This window comes from Schizosaccharomyces osmophilus, chromosome 1 (assembly GCF_027921745.1).
Source record: "Schizosaccharomyces osmophilus chromosome 1, complete sequence".
Lineage (NCBI taxonomy): Eukaryota > Fungi > Ascomycota > Schizosaccharomycetes > Schizosaccharomycetales > Schizosaccharomycetaceae > Schizosaccharomyces > Schizosaccharomyces osmophilus.
The window spans coordinates 4,198,426-4,222,153 of NC_079238.1; the positions used below are offsets into that span (position 1 = coordinate 4,198,426).

The following is a 23,728-nucleotide window of genomic DNA, read 5'->3' on the forward strand; positions in this document are numbered from 1 at the left end:
GAGTGTGCTCTACTCTTCTTCCACTCGACGTTTTCTTTGCCTAGTTATTTTTGAACGCAACTACAATCTTTTCTTCCCTTTTGTGCTCCCTTCTATCCAGGCCGCTTTTCTAACTAGCATTTTATCAAGTCTATCGATATATTCATCTCTTGTACAAGCCCTCACACTGGTTCCAAGGGTCCTTTTTACTTGAACTTTTACTTTTCTGTTATTATTTTCCATCGTGCTTTTGCTTTCACTTCTCTTACCGCTACCCAAAATGTCCAAACTTAATATTCGAGCTTTGCTCGATGCGTTTTCTACCGTTATCTTGTCTATCTATCCTCTTGCTCAAAGGGCCAACCAGCCGTGTCATTCACATACTTTAGCTCTCAACCAATTTTTATATGAAACCATTCGCCGTAGTCATACCGACTACACCACCCTCATCCTTGCTTTATACTACTTTATCAGCTTTCGTGAACGTGCGTTTGTTGAACCCCAAAAGTATATTCCTTTGCTTTGCGGTCGCCGTCTGTTCTTGGTTTGTTTGATTGCCGCTACCAAATTCCTGCATGATCGTAGCTTTAGCAACCGTGCTTGGTCTAGACTTTCCCAATTGCCCGTGGATAAACTCCTAATCCTTGAGCGATTGTTTTACCAGGGCATTGATTATCGTCTTCTTGTAGCCAAACATGTCTTTGCTCGCTGGTCTTTGCTAATCGGCGAATGCTACATTCAAGCTACTTCTTACTTGTCAAGCTCATCCGATCCCGCTTTGGATTTTCGCAAATTTTCTCCTCATTGGATCTCTTTGTTTTCCAATGTGCAGTCTTCTTTAAACGATTATCTTTCCGTTGCTTACATTACAAAGATTGCCCAGCAAAGGATGAACAGCCGCATGTCCGCCATGCATCGTATGAATACATGCTTTTCCCAACAAATCCCTTCTTCACCAGAAAGCTCCGCCTCTACAAGTCCTTCATCAACTCCTATAATGGATGGAATCAACGCAAACACAAATTTGACTGCAAACACTGGACTGCAAACATCTGTTGTTCAACCTCCTCTCCCAGTGAGCTATCCCAATTGCCCAAGAGTATTAACTCGGTCGAATGGAAACGTGCCCCCTCAGTTTGCCGTGCCTCTTTTAGCACAGACACCGAATGTGAGGCATCAGAATTTACCTCCTACTCCATCCTCTCCCCAGCCGTTGTCGTATCGACCAGTACATCCTGAAAGCTTCTTGATAGAAACTTCCATTCCATCAGTGCAGTCCGCCTCATCCCTTCCATTCCATACATCTCATGCAACTCCTTTCCCTTCTACTATTCATAATGATAGAAATGGCGGCCCTTTTCCTACAGTAATGGCAGATCCGGTACTTGCCCAACCAACAGCTCCTTTAAAAAAAGTGAGTATTCCTATGCTAATATCGCAACAGAAAAGGCCGTTCAACGATGTCACAACTCTCTCTCCAAGTTATTCATCTACGAAGCGCAATCGTCTCGTGTGATGAGGATTTACTTGGTCCGATTTATGTCCAAGTTTTCGAAAATTTAAACGTTTTTCTTTTATTTTTTACTTATAGAGAATTTATTCTTTTTTTTGTTTGGTTATTACATTCACTTTTCCTAAATGCTTACGTCGAAATATGTGTGTATATGTGAATACTTATATGCTAGACACCATATTATTTGGAATGCAGGGGTTTCCTTAATTTAATTTTATTTTATTTCATTTCATTCTCCTGCTTAGTTTAGCTGTATGGCTATTCTGTGAGTCTATCTTCTCCTTTCTTTTTATTTGCCTTTTTGGCCGTGGGTTTTTTAAAAATACAATAGAGTAATAATGAATACTTTGTCATTACGTCCAGAATCATCATCGTTCACAACACAAGCTCCATTTCAGTCTGAAACCGCTGGGCGTATGGCAGTAAGAGAGCCATTTGTTGTACTTTTTTGTGGAGTTTGATATTGTAGACAAACAAGAGCCCCTCTCAATATCTTGTTAGCTTAGCAACAACCATAGCAAAAGTAAAGTTACCTATTGTCATATACACACCCGTTTCAAATGCATATATTCATATTCATAAGTTTGGAAGAAGAGATTTTTCATAACAAAAAGTGAAGATCGTTTCTATACATAAAGTGTTTATTGATTTGATAAAATTCATTAAAATAGAAAATAATATTTATTATACATATTTTTACATAGATTCGTTTAGGGAGCAGCACGGAGACCTGTATTAATAGGAGATACCTCAGACATTCACCCAAAGTCATCTTTCCCCAATACCCCCGCGACATACTTAATCCTTGCTTTCCTGTTTTCGACTTGTAACTCTATTGTATGAACGCAGTTTCTGAAGTTGGACCTTGGGAGCTTGGCCTTTCCTTGGGATCAGAAAGGCAAAACAGCGCTCGCTTGGCGAAGCACAAGCAGACTGCGCAGCTTGCAGTGGTCAAGCCAATATTGGGATGGTCGCAATACACTCCAAGCCAGCAAAAAAGCATGGAAAGTGAGCTTGTTTTGCTAAGATTAATTGAACATCCCAATGTCTTGCAGCTTATTGATGTTATAACCCAACAAGACCAAGTCTATGTTGTCGTTGAGTACATGCCTGGAGGAGAGCTTTTTGATTGTATGCTCCGGAAAGGAAGCTTTTCTGAAGAAGTTGCAGCGAAATTTTTATGGCAAATTCTTTACGGTTTAGAATATTGCCATAAACTTCATATCTGTCATCGGGATCTAAAACCAGAAAACCTGTTTTTGGACGCTCATGGTTCTATAAAGATTGCAGAATTTGGAATGGCTTCCGTTCAATTACCTGGTAACCTACTGCAAACATCCTGTGGCTCTCCGCATTATGCTTCTCCTGAAATTATCATGGGACGTCCGTATAATGGTTGTGCAAGTGACATTTGGTCTTGCGGTGTAATACTGTTTGCTTTGTTAAGTGGTCGATTGCCATTTGATGACGATAATATACGCTCTTTGCTTTTGAAGGTCTGTGAAGGTCATTTTGACATGCCGAGCGATATCTCTCCTCAAGCCCAACACTTACTATATCGTATGCTTGATGTGAATCCTTCTACTCGAATGACTATGGAACAGATTCGTGAACATCCTTTCATTAGTTATCTCGCCAAACCTAATATTTCTATCCCCATCGTTTCAGCACCCATCCAACCTGTTGATCCTCTTATTATACAACATCTTTCTTTACTTTTTTGCTGTTCAGAAAATCCCAAGTCTTTGTATGAAAGTTTGGCTTCACAATCACCCCTCCTTGAGAAGACTTTATACACGTTACTGAGCCGACACTTACATCCCCCAACTACCGCTGCTATAGATCGTAATCGTGCTGTCGTTAATGATTTACTTGGTACGGAAGCTGCGAAAAACTATATACTCGACGAGGAAGACGAGAATATGAATGAAAATGAAAAAGTAGTTCAAGGTCCTTCCACAACTCCGTTTTCCACTGCTTATGTTACGGATCCCATATTACGTCCGGCAACATCTGCCTCCCCGTTTTTTCCGTCCATGGCTGGTAATGGAGTTAAATACCCATATTCTCTCAATAATCACTCTTCTGTCTTTCATCGCCCTGCTACATCTACCTCCGCTATGCACCAAGTTCCCAAGTCTGTAACTCCTGGTCTAACTACTCAATATCCTCACATTCCTTCTGCAATACCAAGTTTGCGTTCGACCGCGAACATGCAGCATTCCTTTGCCATCCCCAATAGTGACCCTGAAGGTTCAGGTAATCGCCGAGCTGTTTCTCTAGACATGTCTAATGATAATACAGGAAATGATACTGAGTTACCATTAAAGTCTGCTACCCCTTTTCCATATGCCAATGGCTCAACTGAAATAGGTCCTCCAAAAAGACGTGTCGTTTCCAGATTGTCAGAATACAACGGCAAAGCACCAATGAGTTATCCTTCTATTAATTCTGGTAATTCAAAAATGGCTCGCTTTCAAGTTTCAGAGCCAACCCCATCTAACGAAAATCATATCCACAATCAACCGTTTACTAGCCCCAGTTTCGCAGCGTCTCGCAGAGTTCGTTCACCCAGCGGTGAACGTGTGATTTCTATGGACAGGGTATCTTCTATGGGTAATTATGATTGTATAAATGTTCCTAAGCAGCGCCGCCAGTCTCTGTTCACCCAATCATCTTCTCGAAGGAAGGTTTCTGGGTCCCCGTTTCAACCTAAGAGATCGTTTTTGAGAAGACTTTTCAGTAGTGAACCTTCCTGCAAATGCATCTATACAAGTCTTAGTGCAGCCGAACTTGAATACGAAGTCCTTGAAGTTTTAAGGCGTTGGCAATTACTAGGAGTTGGTATCGCTGACATTTTTTATGACGCAGTGAGTGTTTCGATTAGTGCTCGTATAAAGCGTCAAAACTCCCTTAACCTGAAGGGACTAAGATTTCGGGTCTCTGTTCTTGCCGAATTTTTTGGTTCTCAAGCCGTATTTGTTTTGGAAAGTGGCTCTTCATCTACCTTTGACCACTTAGCAACTGAATTTCAATTAATTTTTGAAGATAAAGGGTTCTTAGATAATCTGTCGCCTTCGCATTTTCAATCTGTCGCCCCTCGTCCATCTTCGAGATTCAGTGTGACGAACAGTCCTTTTGCTGCTTTTCGTCAACGTTACCCTATTCAAAGTTGAGATTTCCTTCTTTTAATCATACTTTGGAATTTACGAATCTGACTCCTCCATACGTTGTCGTTCTTTTAATCTCTTACTTTTGTCCTTTAATTTCTACGATACGAGTTGATGTGAAAAAGGGATTTTTTATTGGTTTTTTGTTGCTTTTTGGGAATTAACTACAATAATCTCTGTAATATAATTTTGGTTCAGAGTAACGCCGTTTGTTGGCTAACATATTTCAATATTTCTTCACTTCATTCTCTGTTAATTACGAAACGATAAAATACAATTTTAAAACTTTCTTTTCTTTTCTTTCCTTCATTTATATAATCGACGAAGAATTTTGAGAATATCCTCACTCTTTAGGATTTACACTGGAACTCACTTCTACTTTTATTTTGCAGCCTTTTTTTTATTTTTTTTTTTGGTGTGTATGTGTCCATCTAAGCACTGCTTGTCGCCAACTAAATTCCTTTTATTTTTTGCTATGGATTCATGGTTTGAAAAACTTCTCGCTCATCACTAATTATTTATTTGCTGCTATATTCATTGTGAAGAAAACAGTGAACTATAGAAGTAATCAAAGGGAGAGTTTCACTTAATCTTTGCTTAATCATATATCCTCAAGAGGTTAAGGTAGGATTAACTATATGCTGGTGCCCATAAAATGGTAGCATAAAACTAGTTGTGGTCAAAATGAATAAGTAAATACGAATAATCTCTAAATAGAAAATTGTTTGAGTTGATACAAAAAGAAATATTCATAGGGTGTCTTTCATTATAGTCTAGCATCGAAGTATTCATTAAAAGTGCCTACGTCCACAGAAACTCATCCAGATTCTGACAACATTTGTAAACACCAGTTCAGGTCTTGAACATAATACTTAGAAGATGTCTCAAGTAGAATTACAAACGAGTTTAGTAAGATTACTACATAGATAACTGAACTAATTTTTGTAGGGAAAAATAATGCTTGAGCTTTATAATGAACACGCCCCAAAAGTATGTTCAGAATACCATAAGATGGTTAGTATGTTTTGGAGTTAGGGACTAACTTTTGGAAAGACTTGTGAAAACTTCTACACTTTGGCAAAAGAAGGATATTATGATGGTGTTCTTGTACGTTTGTAAGCCAAGGGTTCGTTTACGCAGAATCATGGAGAATTCCAAGCTGGGTGAAGAAACCTTTCGATTTTTTCCTTTTTTAGTGTAAATAGTCTTGTATGGTAGCTAACGTCAACCTAGTTCCATAGAGTAATTTCTGATTTTATGATTCAAGGAGGAGATCCTACAGGCACTGGACGAGGCGGTACTTCTATTTATGGGTAAGAAATGTTTTTATATCTGCATCCTTCGTGTATGAGTTGTTTCTTACCATCTAGTGATTCGTTTGAGGATGAAATTCATCCTGAATTGCACCATACAGGAGCTGGTATTTTGTCTATGGCTAATGCTGGACCAAATACGAATGGATCTCAAGTATGTATTATTGTTTTTCTTTTACATTTACTTGCGCTAACCAGTAGTTTTTCATCACATTGACACCCACACCTTGGTTAAATGGTAAACACACAATTTTTGGACGAGTTCAAAGCGGACTTGGCGTATGTAAGAGAATGGGTCTTGTTCGAACAGATCCCTCTGACCGTCCTATTGAACAAATTCGGATACTGAAAGCCGTTGCTCTTTGAAGTAAATGGGATGCTTTTGATCTATCGTTTCCTTCTTTTATGCTTTAATCATTTATTGAAAGGAAAGCATACTTTTTTTGTGTTTTCTCTCATTCCACGTAGCATTGAAAGGTTCTAGAAAGACGAAATGGGATCTAATTTCGTTTTTATGTTGCAAGGAATGCAGAAACATGGGTAATCCAAGTCTTTATTGTTGAATTCAGAAAAAGAAACTGTTTTTTCGACATCCCTCATTTTTCCATGTTTCGTACCAAATGCAGTTACTCAAGAAACCAAGCAATATCCGACCAACTTGGTTTCAATGAAATCCTGACCACGAGCAGAAAAGTATCAAAATATTAAATTTCCTATTGTTTGGTTGCTCAAAGATTCCTCTTTGTGTTGTCCTATCGTTTCCATACACCATTCCAATTACTTTTCATTGGGGGTTTTGACAAACATCATCAAAAATCATCGTTCCCAAAGGACATCTCAGTTCTAGAAATAAATACAAAATTTTTTTGATATTCTTTGATATTCATAAACTCCTTTGCATTCATACGAATCTTTTAAATGTTTTAGTATTTTTTAATATCCCAGAATTTGCATTTACCGTGTTGGAAGGTATCTCCCTATGTAGTAATGCTTTGGTAGCTGCTGAGGAAAGGTTGTGTCGTTTCTATTTACATGCAAGATGGCATTTTTGGAAGGAATGCACATTTTTCGCTCGTTGACACGAGGAAAAACCTTCCAAAAAGAATTAAAAAAGGCAAATATACAAAAAGAAACAGGCACTTTGGCTCTTGTTGAAACGAAGAACGTAAAATCACCACAAATAGAATATGCGAGCGTTTCGAAAGAATTGACGAGCACTGAGCTAAAATATGTATTAGAATTAAGAAGGATTTTAAACGTAATGAAGAGATATTTCTTACCAAGGCGTTGGTCGTACTGACATTGTGTTTTGTTTAGGAAATTATACTTCCCATTGAGAGTCAAAGCTTAAGCCAAGAAGCAGTAGGAATTTGTACATGTGTTAAAACACTGATTCAATTTCACGGGCTTTTGTATAGCGAAATGATGACTGCCAAATCACCAGTCTTGCTTCTCTTAAAATATCTACAAGTGTTTCGTGATGTGTATCAAATGTACACAATCAACCTGGCTGGAGTTTTTGAAATTGAAAAAGCTGCGTCTCCGTATACTATCGGTGGGAATCGCTTGCTTATTCCGCTGCAGCATTTAATGCGATACCCGATGCATTTATCACGAATCTGTAAATTACTCCAAAAACATTCTTGGTTGGAGAAAAATTTGTATTTATTTGTGCAAGCGTTAGATGGGTTCAAACAGCTCTGTATGTTTATAGACGAAGAAAGAGGCCGTGATGAAGGTAACCATCTTCTAAAGGATCTTTGCAAAGACGAAGGCATCGCACTTGATATTCCTCGTCATATTCGGTTCAAAGGACTAATTGTCGTCGCTAAACCGTACCTTTATGAGTTTAACGCATGTGTCTTTTGCGATGATGGACTAATCGTTTGGACAAAACTTTTAGACGAAACAGAGATGATGTCCATCTCTGTTGAGCAATGTTTGTATGTGTCACAAATATCCTTGTCTGTAGTAATTGTGACTCTTAGTTCGAACGGGCAGCTTTTCAAACGACATTTAGCCTTGCATACCTTGGCCGCGTCTGTTTTTCAAAAATGGTATCAACAGAGAAGTAAACCGAATAACCCAGAATCAACAACCTCCTGCTAAAACATTATCAACCAATGAAACAATAATCAGGATTCTTTATTTCTTTCATTTTTTTGAAGTTTTTCTTACCTAAAGTGAAAGTGAAAACTGGCTGCTGCTGATTTTTACAGCTTTTGAAACTATTTATTACTACTTACTTCTTGGCTGTATTACTACTAACTTTTCTTTCTCTTTTTCTTTCACTTTCACTCGTTAAAAAAAAATGAAACAATTAACAAACCAATTTCTATCGACACAAGCTAGGTTAGTCATTTTAGCATAACTTTTCTTTTCTTTCTTATTTTTTTTATGATTTTTATTATTGCTAGTTCCGTCTTAATTAAAAGTATCGTTTTTTAATTTTAACATTCTGTTCTTCACTTTGCTAGTTCGTTGAAAGGATAAGTATTCCTTTCAGAGAATTATAGTTGTAAATTATAAAAGCTACTTTAAAGTAAGCAGAAATCTAGGATTCCTGTATGTTCTTGGATACATTTTCCTCTTCTCCCTTTTTAGTGTCTAAAGCGGCCGTACTTTTCATCACCTTGTAAATCCTATTATTATCGTCATAAAAGTTCATTTATTCGTCGTCATTAGCACTGTCTCCATCAAGAAGACTAGCATAAGAAGTAGCTGATGAAAGTGAGCGACCTTTGCATTTTTCCATATGTGCTGCATATCGAGAAGCAGCTATTTCACGCCGGCAAGAAAGGCATTGATAGTAAGGTATACTAGAGGGTGTTTGTATGTTGTTTGCGTAAATGTCAAAGCCTGGTTTGGTACAATGTTGTCGGCAATAGGTATTGCATCTTTCACACTTTTGTAACGCAAGCTTACTCATCCTATGAATCTTTTGGGTCAGTTCATGAGTGTAATCCCGAAGCAAGTCTTCAAATATAGTACATGACTGAGTATAGAAGGTTAGTTACATAATCGACATAAATTTAATGGAAGTAAAAATAAATGTTATGGACCGACAACTTACAATTGCTGCAAGGGAGGTAGGTTGCATACTCATATTTATCTTCAATTGCTTAGCACGGATTTCTAGAGTTTTTTAATATAGATCGATGATTTAAGCAAGGCGAATCTTGAAGAAGAATAAGGAAATAAATTCAAACATGTATTTGTCACTCCCCTTTTATTTTTTATTTTTTTTTCTTTTTGATTACTTAGCTTAGTTTAAGAGTCGAGAAACTTGTGATTTTGGTTTTCTTGAAAAATAACGATTGGTAAGACATGCCATAATACTAAATTTTACATCAGATTGAAAACACTCAAAGCAAAATGAACAAAAAACAATGAAAAACTATTCAAAAGAACTGCTCGTAAATCACTGAGAATCCGAACTTTCCCAAAAGCGAGGCTACCAACGATGGCTATTGTTGTTCTTTCCTCTTATAAACTTACTGCTGAATTTCTAAAGACTATGATTTCCATTTGCTAACATACAACGCACATCTTCATAGCTAGATTTCTATGATTTTTATTAAGAACGCAATAAAAACATAACAATTTCTGCTTAGCTCTCCCCCAAAAAATTCAAAGTAAACGCAATTATAATTGATAAACAGCATATTCAACTCTTCCAAATAAATAGTAAATTGTCGAAGAGTCAAGCAACATTAACATGGACAACATTAAAAGGGTTAGAGCTTAGTTTTATAACTATGCTTAAAACCACAAATGAACGAAAATATATAAAATAGATTAGGAACGTAATTAAATCGGAGACGAAACGAAAGGTTTGCGAATTGCAGGAGTTCGCATAAATATCAACAAAAAAAGCCAACATTTACCACAACGTAATGATTTGTTTAAAAGCTCATGTTTTGACTCCTTCAAAACTTAAAATTTCTGTTAAAAACCGATACCGTTAGCAGGAACTTCAGATATGGAATAACCATTATACTCATCAGGCACAGTCTGGATTACTGCCGTGGGAGTACGCACAATGGAATCAGCGGCTTTAGTCACGGTAAACGGAGATACTTTCAAACTATTACCTTCGTCACTCGAATTATTGAATAACCAAAGGTGAATTTTTCCATCCTCCGAGCCGCTAATTACCTCGCAATCCCCTAGAGCCACAGAAGTCACTGGTCCAGAATCACTTTTCAGCGTTTGAACACATTGGCAAGCTTCCCAAACTTTGACCGCGCCATCATGTGCACCAGAGACAAGACGTAGCTGATCGGCCGCAATCTCCCATACACCCTCTATATGTCCGAACAAAGTGTGGACACATTTCCACTTCTCGATGTCCCATTGCTTGATTGTACCATCTAATGCACATGAGAACAATCGATTGCCAGCCACCGCTAAGCTTTGAACAGGTCCAATATGAGCATTGAAAGTGTATAAACACATGTTCGTTTCTAAAGACCACACTTTGACAGAGCAATCATCAGATGCAGAGAGAACGAGACCTAGCTCGCGATGGATTCGCACAGAATTCACCGGCCCAGTATGGCCTCTTAAAGTGATACGTTTTCCTCCAGAAAAATGCCATAGCTTTACTGTATGGTCTGCACTACCGGAAACTAGTAGGGTGGAATCAAAAGATAAGGAGAGAACAGTATCGGTGTGGCCGTGTAAAGTAGAAATACATTCGCCAGTACGATAATTCCAAATTTTTATGCTTTTATCCATTGATCCGCTAATTAGCTTACATTTGTCAAATTGTAAACAAGTAACACCACCACTATGTCCTTTTAGTAGTCCAATTTGACGAAACGCTGTAAGGTCCCAAAGGCGAACAGTCGCGTCATAGCTGCCACTGGCCAAAACATTTCTTTGAAGCTGCAAACACATAACTCCATCACTGTGTCCATTAATTACAACTTGACGGCATCGACCATGGCGCCAATTACACTCTATCCGACATCGTTCTGCGTATACTTCCTTCCAAGGTCTCGTTCTTAAAGGAGGCGAGGAAGCTTTTTCTGTACACTCTGGTAAAGGGTTATGTTTTTCCTGGGTTACTGATGAATCAATAATAGGAGCAGGCTCGGTGCGCAACCGCTTTGCAGCACTAGCGGAATTATCGTTATCTGGGCGTGAGCGTTTCGTAAGGGTGTCATAGCGTTTTTGAATGGATGCCTTAGTGGCATAAAGGAGCTTTCGCTCTAACAAAGGTAAACCCCAACCGCATTTTTCACATTTTCGATTAATATGCTGTTCACACATCCGATGCCATATTATATCATCATCGGCAAGTTCCTTCCATTGTCTACACACCTGAGCGGCTTGGCATAGGCTACGAGCATCTAAAAAGGTCAAAATACGGAAAGAGATTTCGGGAGGAAGAAGGGAAATGAAGTCAAGACGGACAAGGGTATCTAGTGTACTAGAAGCAAAAGATAACAAAGAGGGACAACAGCGATTCAGTAAATGGCCCAAGGCGACTTTTCGTTCTTGTATAGAAGCATTTGAAAATGTAGAGCAAATTGTATTTACCCGATGACGGCCGGCATCATCGAGCTTTACTAAATCTTCGTTCATTTTTTCCATAAAGAAAGAAAAATAATTATAGTATTCTTTTTTACCGTTCGTTAAATACTGCTGATTTCAAAAACACGGAGGCAATCCCACTACAAGGAAACTCGGTGGCAGAAATCTCAGAAACGAAATGAAAAAAGAAAATAGCGAGAAAACAAATGAGTTTTAAGCTTATTAATGGTTCAAGTCATTCACAAATGCAAAGAAGCCTAAACTCCAAGAATCAGTTTCGTTGCCTGCAACAAATAAAAACGTAAAAAAATCAGATTACTTTTTAAATGTTTCCAAAGGAAAAAGGAATTCAAAACAAAACACCCCTTGAGAAGCAAATTTCAACGAAAAACTGTTGAATTCAGGGAATACAAATGTGAACTCACGTAACTTTTATTTTTACACTTTTTCAAAGAGCACGTTTTACACAGGTATATATCGTGCAGACAAGATTTAATGTATCTTAGCAATAAAAAGAAGGAAGTTCTTAGGGAATGTTTTCAAAAACAAAGCAATATTACTTTGTATAACCCGTAGTCCAGAATGCTGAATGTGGATGATGGATCAAATGAATTCGAGCCGAACTCGAGTGTATATAGATCTAAGTGTACCCTAATTTAACAGGTAACAACCAAGCAATCCATACTCCCCAGAATTTGGTGACCCAATAACGTTGTTACCCTCAAGGCTTCATCGGGCGTTAGGTAACAGAAATGGTGTCAACTCTAGTCGATCACTTCAGAGCGTCACCTCGTTTTGAATAAAGTCAATTAATTGCACCATCTTCCGCGATTTTCACTGCAAAAATTCGTAATAAAAGTAGCAAACGTTGCGATTAGGAAGGATTAGACAATTCAAGGTGCGAACAAGGTTAAAGGGAACGGGGCGAATAAAAATGCGAAATTTTGTTTAGTCAACTCATTAATCGTCAGAAAAGGCATATTAGGCCCTATATCTTTCGCAAGACGCACAATCTACTTTCATAAGGTGCCGTTTCAAGTTCTTTGTCGGAGCAATGGACTCAAATTTATTCAGGATTGCGGAAGGAAATTGCCGCATACATTTGAAATCACGCGAAAGAATAGCACTTTCTAATCTTGGAAAGCGTTTGCTCTTCTTCCGTTAGGAGAGGTTGGGCTATCATGAGACCGATGGTTGACTCATAAGAATTGGATGGATTCATTGAGTGTTGTATGTTTGGATAAAAGGACCTTTTGAAATAGATGGAAGGAAGTAGTGGTCTTGACTATATTTGCAAACGTCCTCAGATGGATATTAGAGAGGAAAAGCAGTACGGAAATTATAGTAGAAGTAGAAGAATGGTAGAAAAATGTAGAGGATCGGTCATCATAGAAGAATATAATCAAGTATAAACAGAATTATGATCGATTGAATTGTTTTGGACGCGTTTGCACGTAATTTCAAAATATGTACTACTTGGGAAAGAAAACAGGTGGTGGTTCTAGGAAAAAACATCTAGGAAAGATTCGGGGCCAGCATTTACTACGCATATACCCATATATAAATACATAGTTCATTTTCATTTTATTAATAAATACTATTTTATATTTACTTTCTCTCGTTCTATATACGCAAACGAGTTTCATCCGAGTGTCTGTACCTATAAATAAACGCGTAGACGCGTCGTTTCTTTTTCCAAAGTGCAATGCAAAGAGACACGAATGCTGAAATTGAAAAAATTTCAAACAATATTCATCAATTGGCAGGAAAACAACAAGTAGATAGTGTCTACTTGCTGCGACTAGAAAATGCATCGCTGCTAAACATACCCCAACCAGAACGGTCAGACGTAAAGAATTCTTCCAAGAAATCTTTAAATTTTTGGCAAGAAGAGAGAAAAGACTTAGTAGAATCAGTAGAATCAAAGGAAAAGCAGAATTCTGTTGTTCCTCAATCATTACCAGATTTTGTACGTTTTGTATGCAACGTCATTCAATGCTGCAAGTCATATTCCTCACTTGGTTCTTTTAAATTAATACGAGTTACTTATGAAGCATCTCAATTACTTATTATTCACGGTACGGTTTTAGTTTTGGGCAAAATATCATCTAACTATGAATCTTTTAGACTCTACTTATGCTATTGCCGTCATAAAATCAGAACCGGACAAGTGATTGCGATCTTGGCTCGTTCCATTTGCTTTTGCTTTTCTACTACAAATTTTTATCTGTTTCCTAAACAATATTTATAAGATTCTTGTTCTTACCCTTGGTTTGTTTATTTCACCTTTGGATGAAGGTGTTACCGAAAGTTGCATTGTTACTTTCCCCTTTACTCTTTCACTTAGCGTGGTGGTGGCACTGGCTAAATCGTCTTGTAAAGAAACACCCAAAACATAAAAACATTTTAAAAGTCCACAACAAAGGTTGGTCTTTCACCAAATCCTTATGTTGAACCGGCGATTAACTATCCACCTTCCTTTCTATGCAAATCAAACCTCAACTCCGTCGTGGATTTGGCGTTACTTTTCCCCTAAATCTCGAACCGGCTTATTCTTCTATATATCTCTATTTATACTTGCTACTCTAATCATGACAATCAAAATGATAAAGCCAAATACTTCCCAGTGCTTCACGCCTGTGTCTTTAGTGGGGGCTGATCCTTTAAGCAATTTAAACCACTTAATCATCATAGCTGGACACGCTGTTTGGCTAGGAGGGTCTTCTCAAGGACAAGAAGATAGCGAATGGATCTTGGAGCCTTACCAAAAAGGAGAAGGAAAAGTATTTGCAAATCATATTCATAAAGGTCTGGAATTGCTTGAGCAAGATCAGTCTTCGCTTTTAGTCTTCTCCGGTGGACAGACTCGGCCAAACGCTGGTCCGTATTCGGAATCCCAATCTTATTACTTACTTTCCAAGTCTCTTAATGATAATCCACTTTTATTATCACGTAGGACCACTGAAGAGTTCGCTCGAGATAGTCTTGAAAATGTGCTCTTTTCAGTTGCTAGGTTTCGTGAAGTCACCGGGCATTATCCGAAGAAAATAACAGTTGTCTCCTTCGAGTTTAAAAAAGAAAGGTTTTTAAATTTACACAGGGAGGCTATTCGTTTTCCAAGCGAACATTTTGACTTTGTCGGTATAGATCCCGAAGGCGGCGTCCCCCAAGCTAGCTACGAAGCAGAGAAAAAGTACGCCCTTCTTCCTTTTACTGAAGATCCTTACGCTTGCGAAAATACTTCTTTGGTGCGAAAAAGGAAAGAACGTAACCCTTATCGAAGACAGCATTCTTACCTTATAACATGTCCTGAACTAATTCCTCTAATTGAATATTGTCCTTCAGATAAGTCAAAGTACTATACAGGACAGTTACCTTGGTAATTTACTCATACCTCTTGCTGATCATTTCATTTAAATTTTTACATGCTGATGCTTTTATGTTTAGATACTTTTTAGTTTCATCTTTTGTTTACGTAAAAAATAAGACCATTCTTTTTTGTTCAATTATAACTTATATGACAAATAGTAGTATATAAATTCAATTCATTCGTATTCATTTCAGTGTATACCATGATCTCAACAATACAAACTTGAATCTGTCATAACTGGTAGACTAATTTGGAAGTCGTAGAAAGCTATGGATTTTCTGATATATCTGTTTTCGTTAGAAACTGAAACATAGGAAAATCATTTATCTTTTTACCTCATGCGGTTTTTCCACTAACAAGCAGTGTCCTGCTTCAACGACTTGAAAAGAAAAGTCGTTTTGTAAGTCTTGATAAAGTTCTTTTTCTGATGGAGGAGATATAGAGTCCTGAAAATGTGAAATTGGGGTTAGTAAAGTTGCAAATTGGTAAAAAATACATACCTCGTCTCCTGTTATAATTAAAGTGGGTACAGAAGGGAAAACAAAAGAAGGTGTGAGAACGCTTTCAATACCCATCAGCATCATCTTCCATATAAAAGTGTCACTTTCACGGTTCCAAATCCAAAGCTTTGCACGCTGGGCAGGCGTAGCTTTGCTTGAAAAGCAACGGTTTACGGATGGACTATTGAGACCCTTCCAACGATCGAAAAGTCGGTAAAGGCTAAAAATAGGAGAAGGGATTTTCTGAATTCTTCGAATCAACTCAAGTTCTCCTTTCTTGAACCGGTTCTTGGGAGCAAGCAAAACGAGAGCCTCGCATTTTCCCCCTAATCGTTTGGCTAATCGGGTAGCAATACTTGCACCCATGGAATGCCCGACGAGCACAATGGAGTCGGAAGGAAATATGTGCTTTTCGATAACCTTTTCAATTATATTAGTCAACCCATCTGTAGTTAGCTCACGAGGTGATCGTCCTATGTGGGAATTGAAGGCTCGCTTCGACAGTCCACAACCACAGTAGTCCAATGAAAATACAGAATATTCTTTAGGAATGAAATTAAACAAACCTTCAAACTGAGCCATTTGACCCCCCAGCCCGTGAAGGAAAACAAAAGTCTTTGAAGGACGGCCACTATTCTTGTCTGAGCTTCTGTCGACTCCCGTATGCAAGTAGTATGCCACTTGATACTCATAGTCCAATCTGCAGTTATCTTCCACACTCTTGGATAAATCTGTAGCAATGAATAAAGAATTAGGGTCGACACGCTTTTTCGAATCAGAACGCATTTGCTCTTTCTGCTGGTCCACGAAACTTTGATATTTGACAGCTAAATACGCATCATGTACATAAAAGACAAGGAAGAGCGAAATGGCTATGCCAAGCAGAGAGAACAAAAGGGCAATCATGCTTGAATAAATAAAGTGATGAATTTAAGCTTCCCACCTCTAATAAAATTAAAATAAAGAAATAATACGAGCCAATTGATTTTTTTTTTATAGAAAATCGGTAGATCGTTCAGCAAAGCTGTAATAGAAGCGAAGTTCGTATTGAAATCAATCGGAATCCTCAACCTTCAATTAGACATCCAAAATTGAAGTGTTTTATAATTAGTGAATCTTAAGTAAAAGTTTTTAAACTATATTCGTTTGCTTTGAGGGTATGTGATACCTAAAGAGAAAAATTACGTTTCTTGCTATGAACTTCCGTTCGTTATGTGACTAGTGGTTTTCTCGACAAAAAGCCGTAGATTGGCTTACCTTATAAAATGAAGATTTAATTATTTCAATTTAAGAATTTCGTTTTTGTTTGGACCACAAGTAAAAACAATCCATGCCATGAACATGAACATGAAAGCTTCCTAGTAAGCCTATTTAGACGAAAAGAGCAGTGCGAGTACATGCTATCGTGAAGAAAATGAATCCAAAAGAATAAGGAAATGAAACTGCGTTAAGGTGTAAAGAAAGTACAAACGTTTCATTTATAAATTTCAGAACTGTAGACCCTTGTTTTTCGCTGTTGAACACATCGTCCACTACAGGTCTTTTACATTGGAAACTTGTTTTTCTACTACTACTACTACTACTCTTCATACCCGAGTTTTTCTATAATTCAATTAACCGCAAATTATTTTTACTTGATTTTCTATTTTTATGGAGCCTTTGTTTACATATAGATTAGGGTAGGGTTAGCATTAGGACGAGCAAGAATGAACGCTCTAAAACATTTCTCTGCCAAATTCAATTGTCAATTTCAGCCATAGCCATCATGTCTGAAGAACAAAAAGAACAAGTTCAAGCTGTTCCTGTAGAGAATCAGGCACCTCAAGAAGCTGGCTCAAAGCCTACAGAATCCGTTTCTGAAAAAGTCGAGTCTTTTGACGAAAATGGAGTTTTGAAGCAAGTTGGTAAGTGTTTTTGCAAGCATCTTCTCAAAAGATCTGAAAAGGATAAAAAGAACGGATTGACGCTAACAAAGATGCAGAGTTTTACTTTTCTGACTCCAATTTGCCTCGTGACAAGTTCTTGTGGACTGTTTCCCAGAAAAACAATGGTTGGGTTCCTATCGAGACAATTGCTTCCTTTAAACGTATGCGTCGTTACCAACCTTTAGAAGCTGTCGTGGCTGCTTTGCGCAAGAGCCCAGAGTTGCTTGAAGTCGATGAAGCTGGTGAAAAGGTTCGTCGTAAGGTTCCTATTGTCCGTCCTGACCCTTCTGCTGTTCAACGTTCCATGGAAAGTAGTGTGTATGCAAAGGGTTTCGGTGAGGAACAGGATGATACCCAACTTGCATTGGAAAACTTCTTCCAACAAGAAGGTGGTGAAATTGCTTCCCTTCGCTTGCGCCGTGATGAAGATAACAAATTCAAGGGTAGTGTTTTCGTAGAGTTCAAGACTCCTGAAATTGCCCAGGGATTTTTGGAAAAGGTCAAGGGATCTCCATTAAAGCACAATGAAACTGAATTAACTGTCATGTCCAAGAAGGAATACGTGGACATGAAGACTGAACAACACCGCAACGATCCCCCTAAGCCTGGCAACAAGCGTAGACGCTTTGACGCTTTCAAGATGATGGATCGTGAGCGATCCCACAAGCGTGCTCCCAAGAGAGGTAGGACTACTAGGGGATCCACTAGGGAATCCGAGAAGCAAGAAAGCCAAAGTCAGGAAAAGCAAGAGGAGCCTAAGAGTACTGAAGAACCAAAGAAGGTTGAAGATACCAACGAAGCTGAAAAGTCGAATGAGCAACCCAAGCCCGAAGGAGAGGCTGCCGCTACTACCAACCAAAAAGAAGAAAGTGCTCCTGCTCCTTCAGACTAAAAAATAATTGAAAGTGGCTTTATTAACATTTTGGAATAATACATTTTAAGGAATAAAATGGTTAGTATGGGATAAAAATATGAGAATAGTACAGTAGGCTTCTTAAGTTCCGAGTAAAATTGGCATGAGATTGTAGGAGTTAACAAAGACTACTCGCGATAATTTCTCGCTTTTGGTTTAGCTCAAGTTTTCTAGTATCGTAACCATTTTCCTTTGTATTTTAAGCTATCAAGCCATTCCTGAACCAAATCTTAATGGAAAGAAAGGACAAGAAACCATAAATGGTAGATTTGAAACGAACTGATTCCTTGAAATAAGTCAAAGGAGAGATCGGGTGAAAAAACAAGACACTTGTCGTCTTGACTGCTACACTTAACGCTCTAAACAAAGCAAAGAAAAAATTAAAAGCTATATTTCGTAGCAATAACCATGATTCCCTCGTTTATATATAAATCTATTTGAATCAATAAAATTTCTCTGTTTGTTTATTAGTGTAGCGGAACGAACAAACTCAGAGCAATGAATCCCCTTGATTTGATTTTCAGAGCTTTCAAAAAACGAAAAAGATTGTATTGTTTGACTTAGATTAACTTGGAATATAGCACTATAATTACCTTCGAAAACGAAGGAAAAAAATTGGTCATGAAACGAGTAGTTCCCCATGGCCATATACTTTTTGAAACCACCACATATATCTATGTGGGATAACTTGGGTGAAGCCGAATGTGGGGGTGAAAGGATTGTGGTGCAAGCAAAAGTGATTGTGAAGTGTACGGATGTCGTTATCAATGTATTTGTTTACATCACTGTGTGGTGATAGGAAGGCATACATTTCAATGACAGATATATTCGTGCTGTTTACACTTAACTACGACTACTTATTTTGATCCTTGCCATTCAAAGAACGCGCGTATTACAATGCCAAGAGCACCTAAATCAAGCAAGAAGAAGGACCCTAACGCACCGAAGAGAAACATGTCGGCGTTCATGTTCTTTTCGATCGCGAACAGAGAGAAAGTAAAAACCGAAAACCCTGATGCTTCCTTTGGTACGCGTTAAAATGGAAGAAATGTTTTTCTTGCTATCAATTGCTTTGATACTTATTAGAAATCTGTTGCTAACGCGTTGCAGGAGCCATTGGCTCTCTTTTAGGAAAGAAGTGGAAAGAACTGACAGGAGACAAGCGTGTGGTATGTACGAATAAAAGAATTCTTTAAAAGTGGCTTCCAAACTAAATGAAATTCTACGTAAGTAGAAGATCTTTAAATTGAGAGCTTACAACTTGACAACATGTTTCAGAAGAGCATTTCGGGGCGGGAGTTCGTTTACAACTTTTATTCATCTTTTCTCTAACTTACAATCTGTGATTAGCCCTATGAAGAGAGAGCACGCGAAGACAAAGAACGCTATGAACGGGAACGCAGTGATTATGACAATAAAATTATCAACGACGCCAAGAAGAATGCTAAAAAGGAAGAGAGTGAAGAGAAAAAGGAATGATTTATATCTGTTAATTGCTACATGTCATTGTATAACATCTGTTTGCTGTTTTTCATAAACTATTATTTTTCGATGCACCATAGACCTTTTCCTTAATTTCCTATTGGCCTTTAACTGCACTTTACGCTTTAGAGCTTAGTTTATTTATATTCATCCTTCTCCGCTTCTCTTCTGTGGAGTATGTGCTCAATGTTATTCGAAAAGTGCATACCCTCAATGAATGAACGTCCGATCCGCCGTAATTTATTATTCGAATAATTCCAAATGGTTGCTATTTCGTTTGCCTCTTCCGCTGAATTTGAAAATGCTTCTCTCTTTTTCGTTACTTTCTAACGCTTTGCTAAGACTATTTTATGGAATATTGTTGCTTGAATTTTCAGCACGGATTCAAATTTTATGCTTCTAATGAACTTTTTCTTCTCTCCACCTATCATTAATAATCAATGAAATGATTACCTCTACAATCAATGCACTGTACACTTACTAGTTGAGCAATGAAGCCTACGACTCCAGTGTCTGAGTAGCTTGACGTCGAGCTTGTATAAGTAAAACTTAGTATATCAAATTTGTTTACTGTATGTCGCATTCTTAAACTCGGCTATTTCAAAATGTCTCGCTCTTCTGAAAGGTCAAATAAAGTAATTTGTATTTTGATGAAAAGTAGTAGTCATCTATTCCTTATGCAAAGCTGAAAACAATAAGTTTCATATGTTCAAAATTATGAAAATTCTCAAGAATCATTCACTGTGCTTTTTTTTTTTTTTTTTTTTTTTTTTCAAAACTCGATGTATATATTACACCACTCAAAACGCCATGCATAGATCTTTCCAAGCAACTAGTGATCACCCTTAGATGGTTGTGTAGATGAAGGAGATGATTCTTTGGCTTCTTCGTTACTAGCTGATTTCTCATTCGAAGGTGCCGTCGCATCCATTGTAGAAACTTCGCTTGTTTCTCCTCCTTCTTCTTTATCGGTCGTCAAATCTTTGTATACTTCAGGGTGTTTTTGGAAACAGGCTTGCATAGCCTGGAACTTTTCAAGACATTCCATGCCTTTGGGTTCACTTTTTGAGTAGACAAAGCAACTAAAGGCAGACTTGAACTCTTCACCACAGGGACCGTGAGCCATTCCTCCCAAGCAAGGGCAATCCCAGTTAATTTCACCAGTTTCAGGGTCAAAAGCCGACTCCTCGTTACCTTCTTCTTCAACTTCCTCCAATTGCTTGCCTATGGTCTCTTCATCAGTAGAGGTTTCTGGTTCGGGAACCTCATCACTGGAGTAGAAGCTGGTGTCAGGCTCGTTTGGTTTCTCATCGTCTTTCATTTGTTCTTTTAATAGTTTGGGTTTTGATGCTGTTTCTGCCATCTCTTTCTTCTTTTCTTCTAACTTTGCTTCAATTGTATCTTCCGTACGATGTTGTTGCATATACGGTTCATTATAAGCTTTTGAATTGTTAATAAATATACGTGCATTTTCTCAACCTTCTTCTTACCTTGAGTTTCTGTTCGAATATGCTCTCCAACATAAGATCGGTTATCTGAATCGGGTTTTGAATCATTAAGTACTTTCTTTCCAAGGTAGAATCCAAAAAACAATGATAAGCCAGCTGCACCCGATAATATAGAAGCCATTTGACTCCATGATGGAGCGGCTCTGCCCCCGAAAACTGAAGTAGTCTGGTTAAACCGTTTGGGAAAGCTGCTGCTTAAACTTATTGACTTTTTCTTTAATTCAAAATTCCTAAGAACCGAAGTTCTTAATAGGGATGAAGCTTTTCCACGAAACATGATTTTACTGTAATTTGCTATGGTAAAGAATGATTACTAACGTCAACGATACACATTTCAAGAAGTACATAATATATCTTTAGCTCTGGTTGGTTCAACAAATAAACGAAACTTTTATTACTTTATTTCAAGCTTAGCCAGTTACCAAGCCAAAAAACCTGGTACTTTTAACGAAAGAAGATAATCTGTCTTACATGAATAAATTAACCCTTTAGTAATAATAAATGAAAGGTTATTAAGTTCTATATTATTTCTATGAAGTATTAGTTGTTATTATTATGTTACGATGAAAGCAGGAGTTATTCCTTTTTTTTTGCTTATTTTGAGAACCAAAAAGTTATACACTCTTATAGTTTTTTTGTGCTGACTTCAACAAACTAGAATGTACCGAAGCCAACAACGTTTATTCCTCCTTACCAATAATATCAACCCAACGCTTTCCATTCAATTCCGCAAGAATCTCTTGCTTGATCTTATGGGCGACAACGGGTCCGTCGTAGCCAAGTGCAGTGTACACTTGAACCATAGAAGCACCAGCACGAGCATATTCAATGGCATCTTTACCACTAGATATACCACCACATCCGATAATAGGGATGTTGGAAGATAAGTGTTTACGCAAAGTGCGGAGGGTGTTCAAAGTAATTGGTTTTAAAGGAGGACCAGACAAACCACCAGTCTCCTCAACATGCTTCGTGGATTTTAAGGTGTTAGGGCGTTGGATAGTAGTATTGCCGACAATGACACCGTCAACCTTGCATTTCTTCAGCACAGAAGCGATGTCAGCAAGCTCGGTTTCGGACAAATCGGGAGCAATCTTAACAACAAGAGGAGGATTAGGAGCGTTCAACTTATTGCGTTCAGTAACGGCAGCGGACAAAAGCTCGGTCAGGGCAGACTTTCTTTGGAGACTACGGAGACCGGGGGTGTTGGGAGAAGAAACGTTAATGACCAAAACATCGGCATAGTTGCCAAAATTGCGGACACCGCTAACGTAGTCTTCCACCTCATTTCCGTTCTTATTCTTTCCCAAGTTAATACCCAAGTACTTGTTGGAAAGCAAACTACGTGGGACACCAAGAACAGAGGGATCCGTGTAAGCAGCAGGGTTTTCGTCAAAGGATTTCAAAAGTTCAGGCTTGTTTTTGGAAATATGCTTACGAATACGCTTCTGTACCTTTTCAAGAATGACTTCATGACCTTCAGAGTTGAAACCATAGCGGTTGACCACGGCCAAATCGGGGTTTAAGCGAAAGTACCTGGGTTTGGGATTACCAGGTTGAGGCAAAGGGGTGACTGAACCGACTTCGAGATATGAAAAACCAAAATTCAATAAGCCGGAAATAGCATCAGCCTGTTTATCAAAACCAGCAGCTAAACCAACTGGATTAGAGAACTTTTTTCCCCAAAGTTCCACAGCTAAAGCTTGGTCGTCGGGAGTAAAGTCACGAGGAGTAATGCCCCAAGAAGCAGCCATGACAGCTACGCTGTGAGAAAATTCTGGCGAAGTAAAAGCATGGAACAGTGGCATTTCAATGCGACCGTGGATAAAGCTTCGGACATCAGAAATGTCGTAAATGACCCAACCAGCGGAGAAACTGCTAATCAAGCTCAAAAGTTTCCAATGGCGTTGGTAAAAGGGTGCTTTTGAAGAAGAAGAAGAGTGTAAGTTAGATTGAAAACATTTACCACCCTGTTTAAACGCATTTCTTGAAAAAAGACGATAAGCGCTGCGGGAAAACATATTCGCGGATACTAGTAAATAACAGAAATCAACGTCAAAAATGAGAATCCAACCTATAGAATCCAAAAATCTAAATAAGTGATATACAAGAAAAAGTTACCGACAAAAAGAATTATTGGCAATGACTGAAGTTCCAATTCAAGTGTATTTTAACGACAGAACGTAGAGATTGGTATTAACGGATCTTCAGATGAAAGCTAACTGAAAAATTATAAGAGAAGAAGGTGAACTGTCAAAGAATTGATCAAAGATTTTCAAGACAAGTTCAAACTTCAAATGCAAGCAGAGGTATAAGCTCTGAGAGAGAATGCAAAGTGCAATCGCACCATTATGTTTGTTGTTACTACATTCCAGGTAACAATATACAATCAGCAGGATAGAAAAATTCGTTCAACATAGGCAAAAAATATATAGATAGTTTGTAAGATTCCTAACTAAAATAGAATGAATTACAGTGTACATAGCTGATCAAGGCCTCTAAAACTTTTGGGCT

At 38.1% G+C, this 23,728-nt stretch overlaps 13 protein-coding genes across 13 annotated transcripts; 8 read left to right on the forward strand and 5 right to left on the reverse strand.

The window, feature by feature from the left end:
* Positions 1-259: 259 nt before the first annotated feature.
* On the forward strand, positions 260-1,495 carry pas1 (cyclin Pas1; the record flags this gene model as incomplete). Its single annotated transcript, XM_056180704.1, has 1 exon — positions 260-1,495. One exon carries the CDS (start codon positions 260-262, stop codon positions 1,493-1,495), a length of 1,236 nt encoding a protein of 411 aa, XP_056035434.1.
* Positions 1,496-2,331: 836 nt separating this feature from the next.
* On the forward strand, positions 2,332-4,668 carry cdr2 (serine/threonine protein kinase Cdr2; the record flags this gene model as incomplete). The annotated part of the gene is made up of 1 exon (XM_056180705.1): positions 2,332-4,668. One exon carries the CDS (start codon positions 2,332-2,334, stop codon positions 4,666-4,668), a length of 2,337 nt encoding a protein of 778 aa, XP_056035435.1.
* Positions 4,669-5,541: 873 nt separating this feature from the next.
* On the forward strand, positions 5,542-6,341 carry cyp1 (cyclophilin family peptidyl-prolyl cis-trans isomerase Cyp1; the record flags this gene model as incomplete). Its single annotated transcript, XM_056180706.1, has 6 exons — positions 5,542-5,571; positions 5,611-5,652; positions 5,716-5,769; positions 5,896-5,975; positions 6,033-6,129; positions 6,177-6,341. The coding sequence occupies 6 exons, from the start codon at positions 5,542-5,544 to the stop codon at positions 6,339-6,341; spliced, it is 468 nt and encodes a 155-aa protein (XP_056036464.1).
* Positions 6,342-7,014: 673 nt separating this feature from the next.
* On the forward strand, positions 7,015-8,084 carry mug10 (meiotic Rho guanine nucleotide exchange factor; the record flags this gene model as incomplete). Its single annotated transcript, XM_056180707.1, has 2 exons — positions 7,015-7,233; positions 7,293-8,084. The coding sequence occupies 2 exons, from the start codon at positions 7,015-7,017 to the stop codon at positions 8,082-8,084; spliced, it is 1,011 nt and encodes a 336-aa protein (XP_056035429.1).
* A 559-nt stretch (positions 8,085-8,643) lies between these two features.
* Positions 8,644-9,081, reverse strand: sgf11 (SAGA complex deubiquitinating submodule subunit Sgf11; the record flags this gene model as incomplete). The annotated part of the gene is made up of 2 exons (XM_056180708.1): positions 8,644-8,970; positions 9,049-9,081. The coding sequence occupies 2 exons, from the start codon at positions 9,079-9,081 to the stop codon at positions 8,644-8,646; spliced, it is 360 nt and encodes a 119-aa protein (XP_056035430.1).
* An 842-nt stretch (positions 9,082-9,923) lies between these two features.
* On the reverse strand, positions 9,924-11,576 carry pof1 (F-box/WD repeat protein Pof1; the record flags this gene model as incomplete). The annotated part of the gene is made up of 1 exon (XM_056180709.1): positions 9,924-11,576. The coding sequence occupies one exon, from the start codon at positions 11,574-11,576 to the stop codon at positions 9,924-9,926; it is 1,653 nt and encodes a 550-aa protein (XP_056035431.1).
* Positions 11,577-13,221: 1,645 nt separating this feature from the next.
* Positions 13,222-13,690, forward strand: mug15 (Schizosaccharomyces specific protein Mug15; the record flags this gene model as incomplete). The annotated part of the gene is made up of 2 exons (XM_056180710.1): positions 13,222-13,594; positions 13,644-13,690. 2 exons carry the CDS (start codon positions 13,222-13,224, stop codon positions 13,688-13,690), a joined length of 420 nt encoding a protein of 139 aa, XP_056035432.1.
* Positions 13,691-13,963: 273 nt separating this feature from the next.
* Positions 13,964-14,899, forward strand: SOMG_01918 (conserved membrane protein with Rossmann-like protein alpha/beta/alpha sandwich fold; the record flags this gene model as incomplete). The annotated part of the gene is made up of 1 exon (XM_056180711.1): positions 13,964-14,899. The coding sequence occupies one exon, from the start codon at positions 13,964-13,966 to the stop codon at positions 14,897-14,899; it is 936 nt and encodes a 311-aa protein (XP_056035427.1).
* Positions 14,900-15,131: 232 nt separating this feature from the next.
* SOMG_01919 (lipid particle hydrolase) lies at positions 15,132-16,292 on the reverse strand (the record flags this gene model as incomplete). The annotated part of the gene is made up of 3 exons (XM_056180712.1): positions 15,132-15,173; positions 15,222-15,332; positions 15,387-16,292. The coding sequence occupies 3 exons, from the start codon at positions 16,290-16,292 to the stop codon at positions 15,132-15,134; spliced, it is 1,059 nt and encodes a 352-aa protein (XP_056035428.1).
* Positions 16,293-17,151: 859 nt separating this feature from the next.
* Positions 17,152-18,203, forward strand: sla1 (La protein, tRNA chaperone Sla1; the record flags this gene model as incomplete). The annotated part of the gene is made up of 2 exons (XM_056180713.1): positions 17,152-17,290; positions 17,368-18,203. 2 exons carry the CDS (start codon positions 17,152-17,154, stop codon positions 18,201-18,203), a joined length of 975 nt encoding a protein of 324 aa, XP_056035261.1.
* A 918-nt stretch (positions 18,204-19,121) lies between these two features.
* nhp6 (HMG-box non-histone chromatin protein) lies at positions 19,122-19,703 on the forward strand (the record flags this gene model as incomplete). Its single annotated transcript, XM_056180714.1, has 3 exons — positions 19,122-19,251; positions 19,335-19,393; positions 19,575-19,703. 3 exons carry the CDS (start codon positions 19,122-19,124, stop codon positions 19,701-19,703), a joined length of 318 nt encoding a protein of 105 aa, XP_056035260.1.
* An 835-nt stretch (positions 19,704-20,538) lies between these two features.
* On the reverse strand, positions 20,539-21,491 carry mia40 (mitochondrial Mia40-Erv1 disulfide relay system thiol oxidase subunit Mia40; the record flags this gene model as incomplete). The annotated part of the gene is made up of 2 exons (XM_056180715.1): positions 20,539-21,146; positions 21,197-21,491. The coding sequence occupies 2 exons, from the start codon at positions 21,489-21,491 to the stop codon at positions 20,539-20,541; spliced, it is 903 nt and encodes a 300-aa protein (XP_056035263.1).
* A 403-nt stretch (positions 21,492-21,894) lies between these two features.
* On the reverse strand, positions 21,895-23,235 carry ura3 (mitochondrial dihydroorotate dehydrogenase Ura3; the record flags this gene model as incomplete). Its single annotated transcript, XM_056180716.1, has 1 exon — positions 21,895-23,235. The coding sequence occupies one exon, from the start codon at positions 23,233-23,235 to the stop codon at positions 21,895-21,897; it is 1,341 nt and encodes a 446-aa protein (XP_056035262.1).
* Positions 23,236-23,728: the final 493 nt, after the last annotated feature.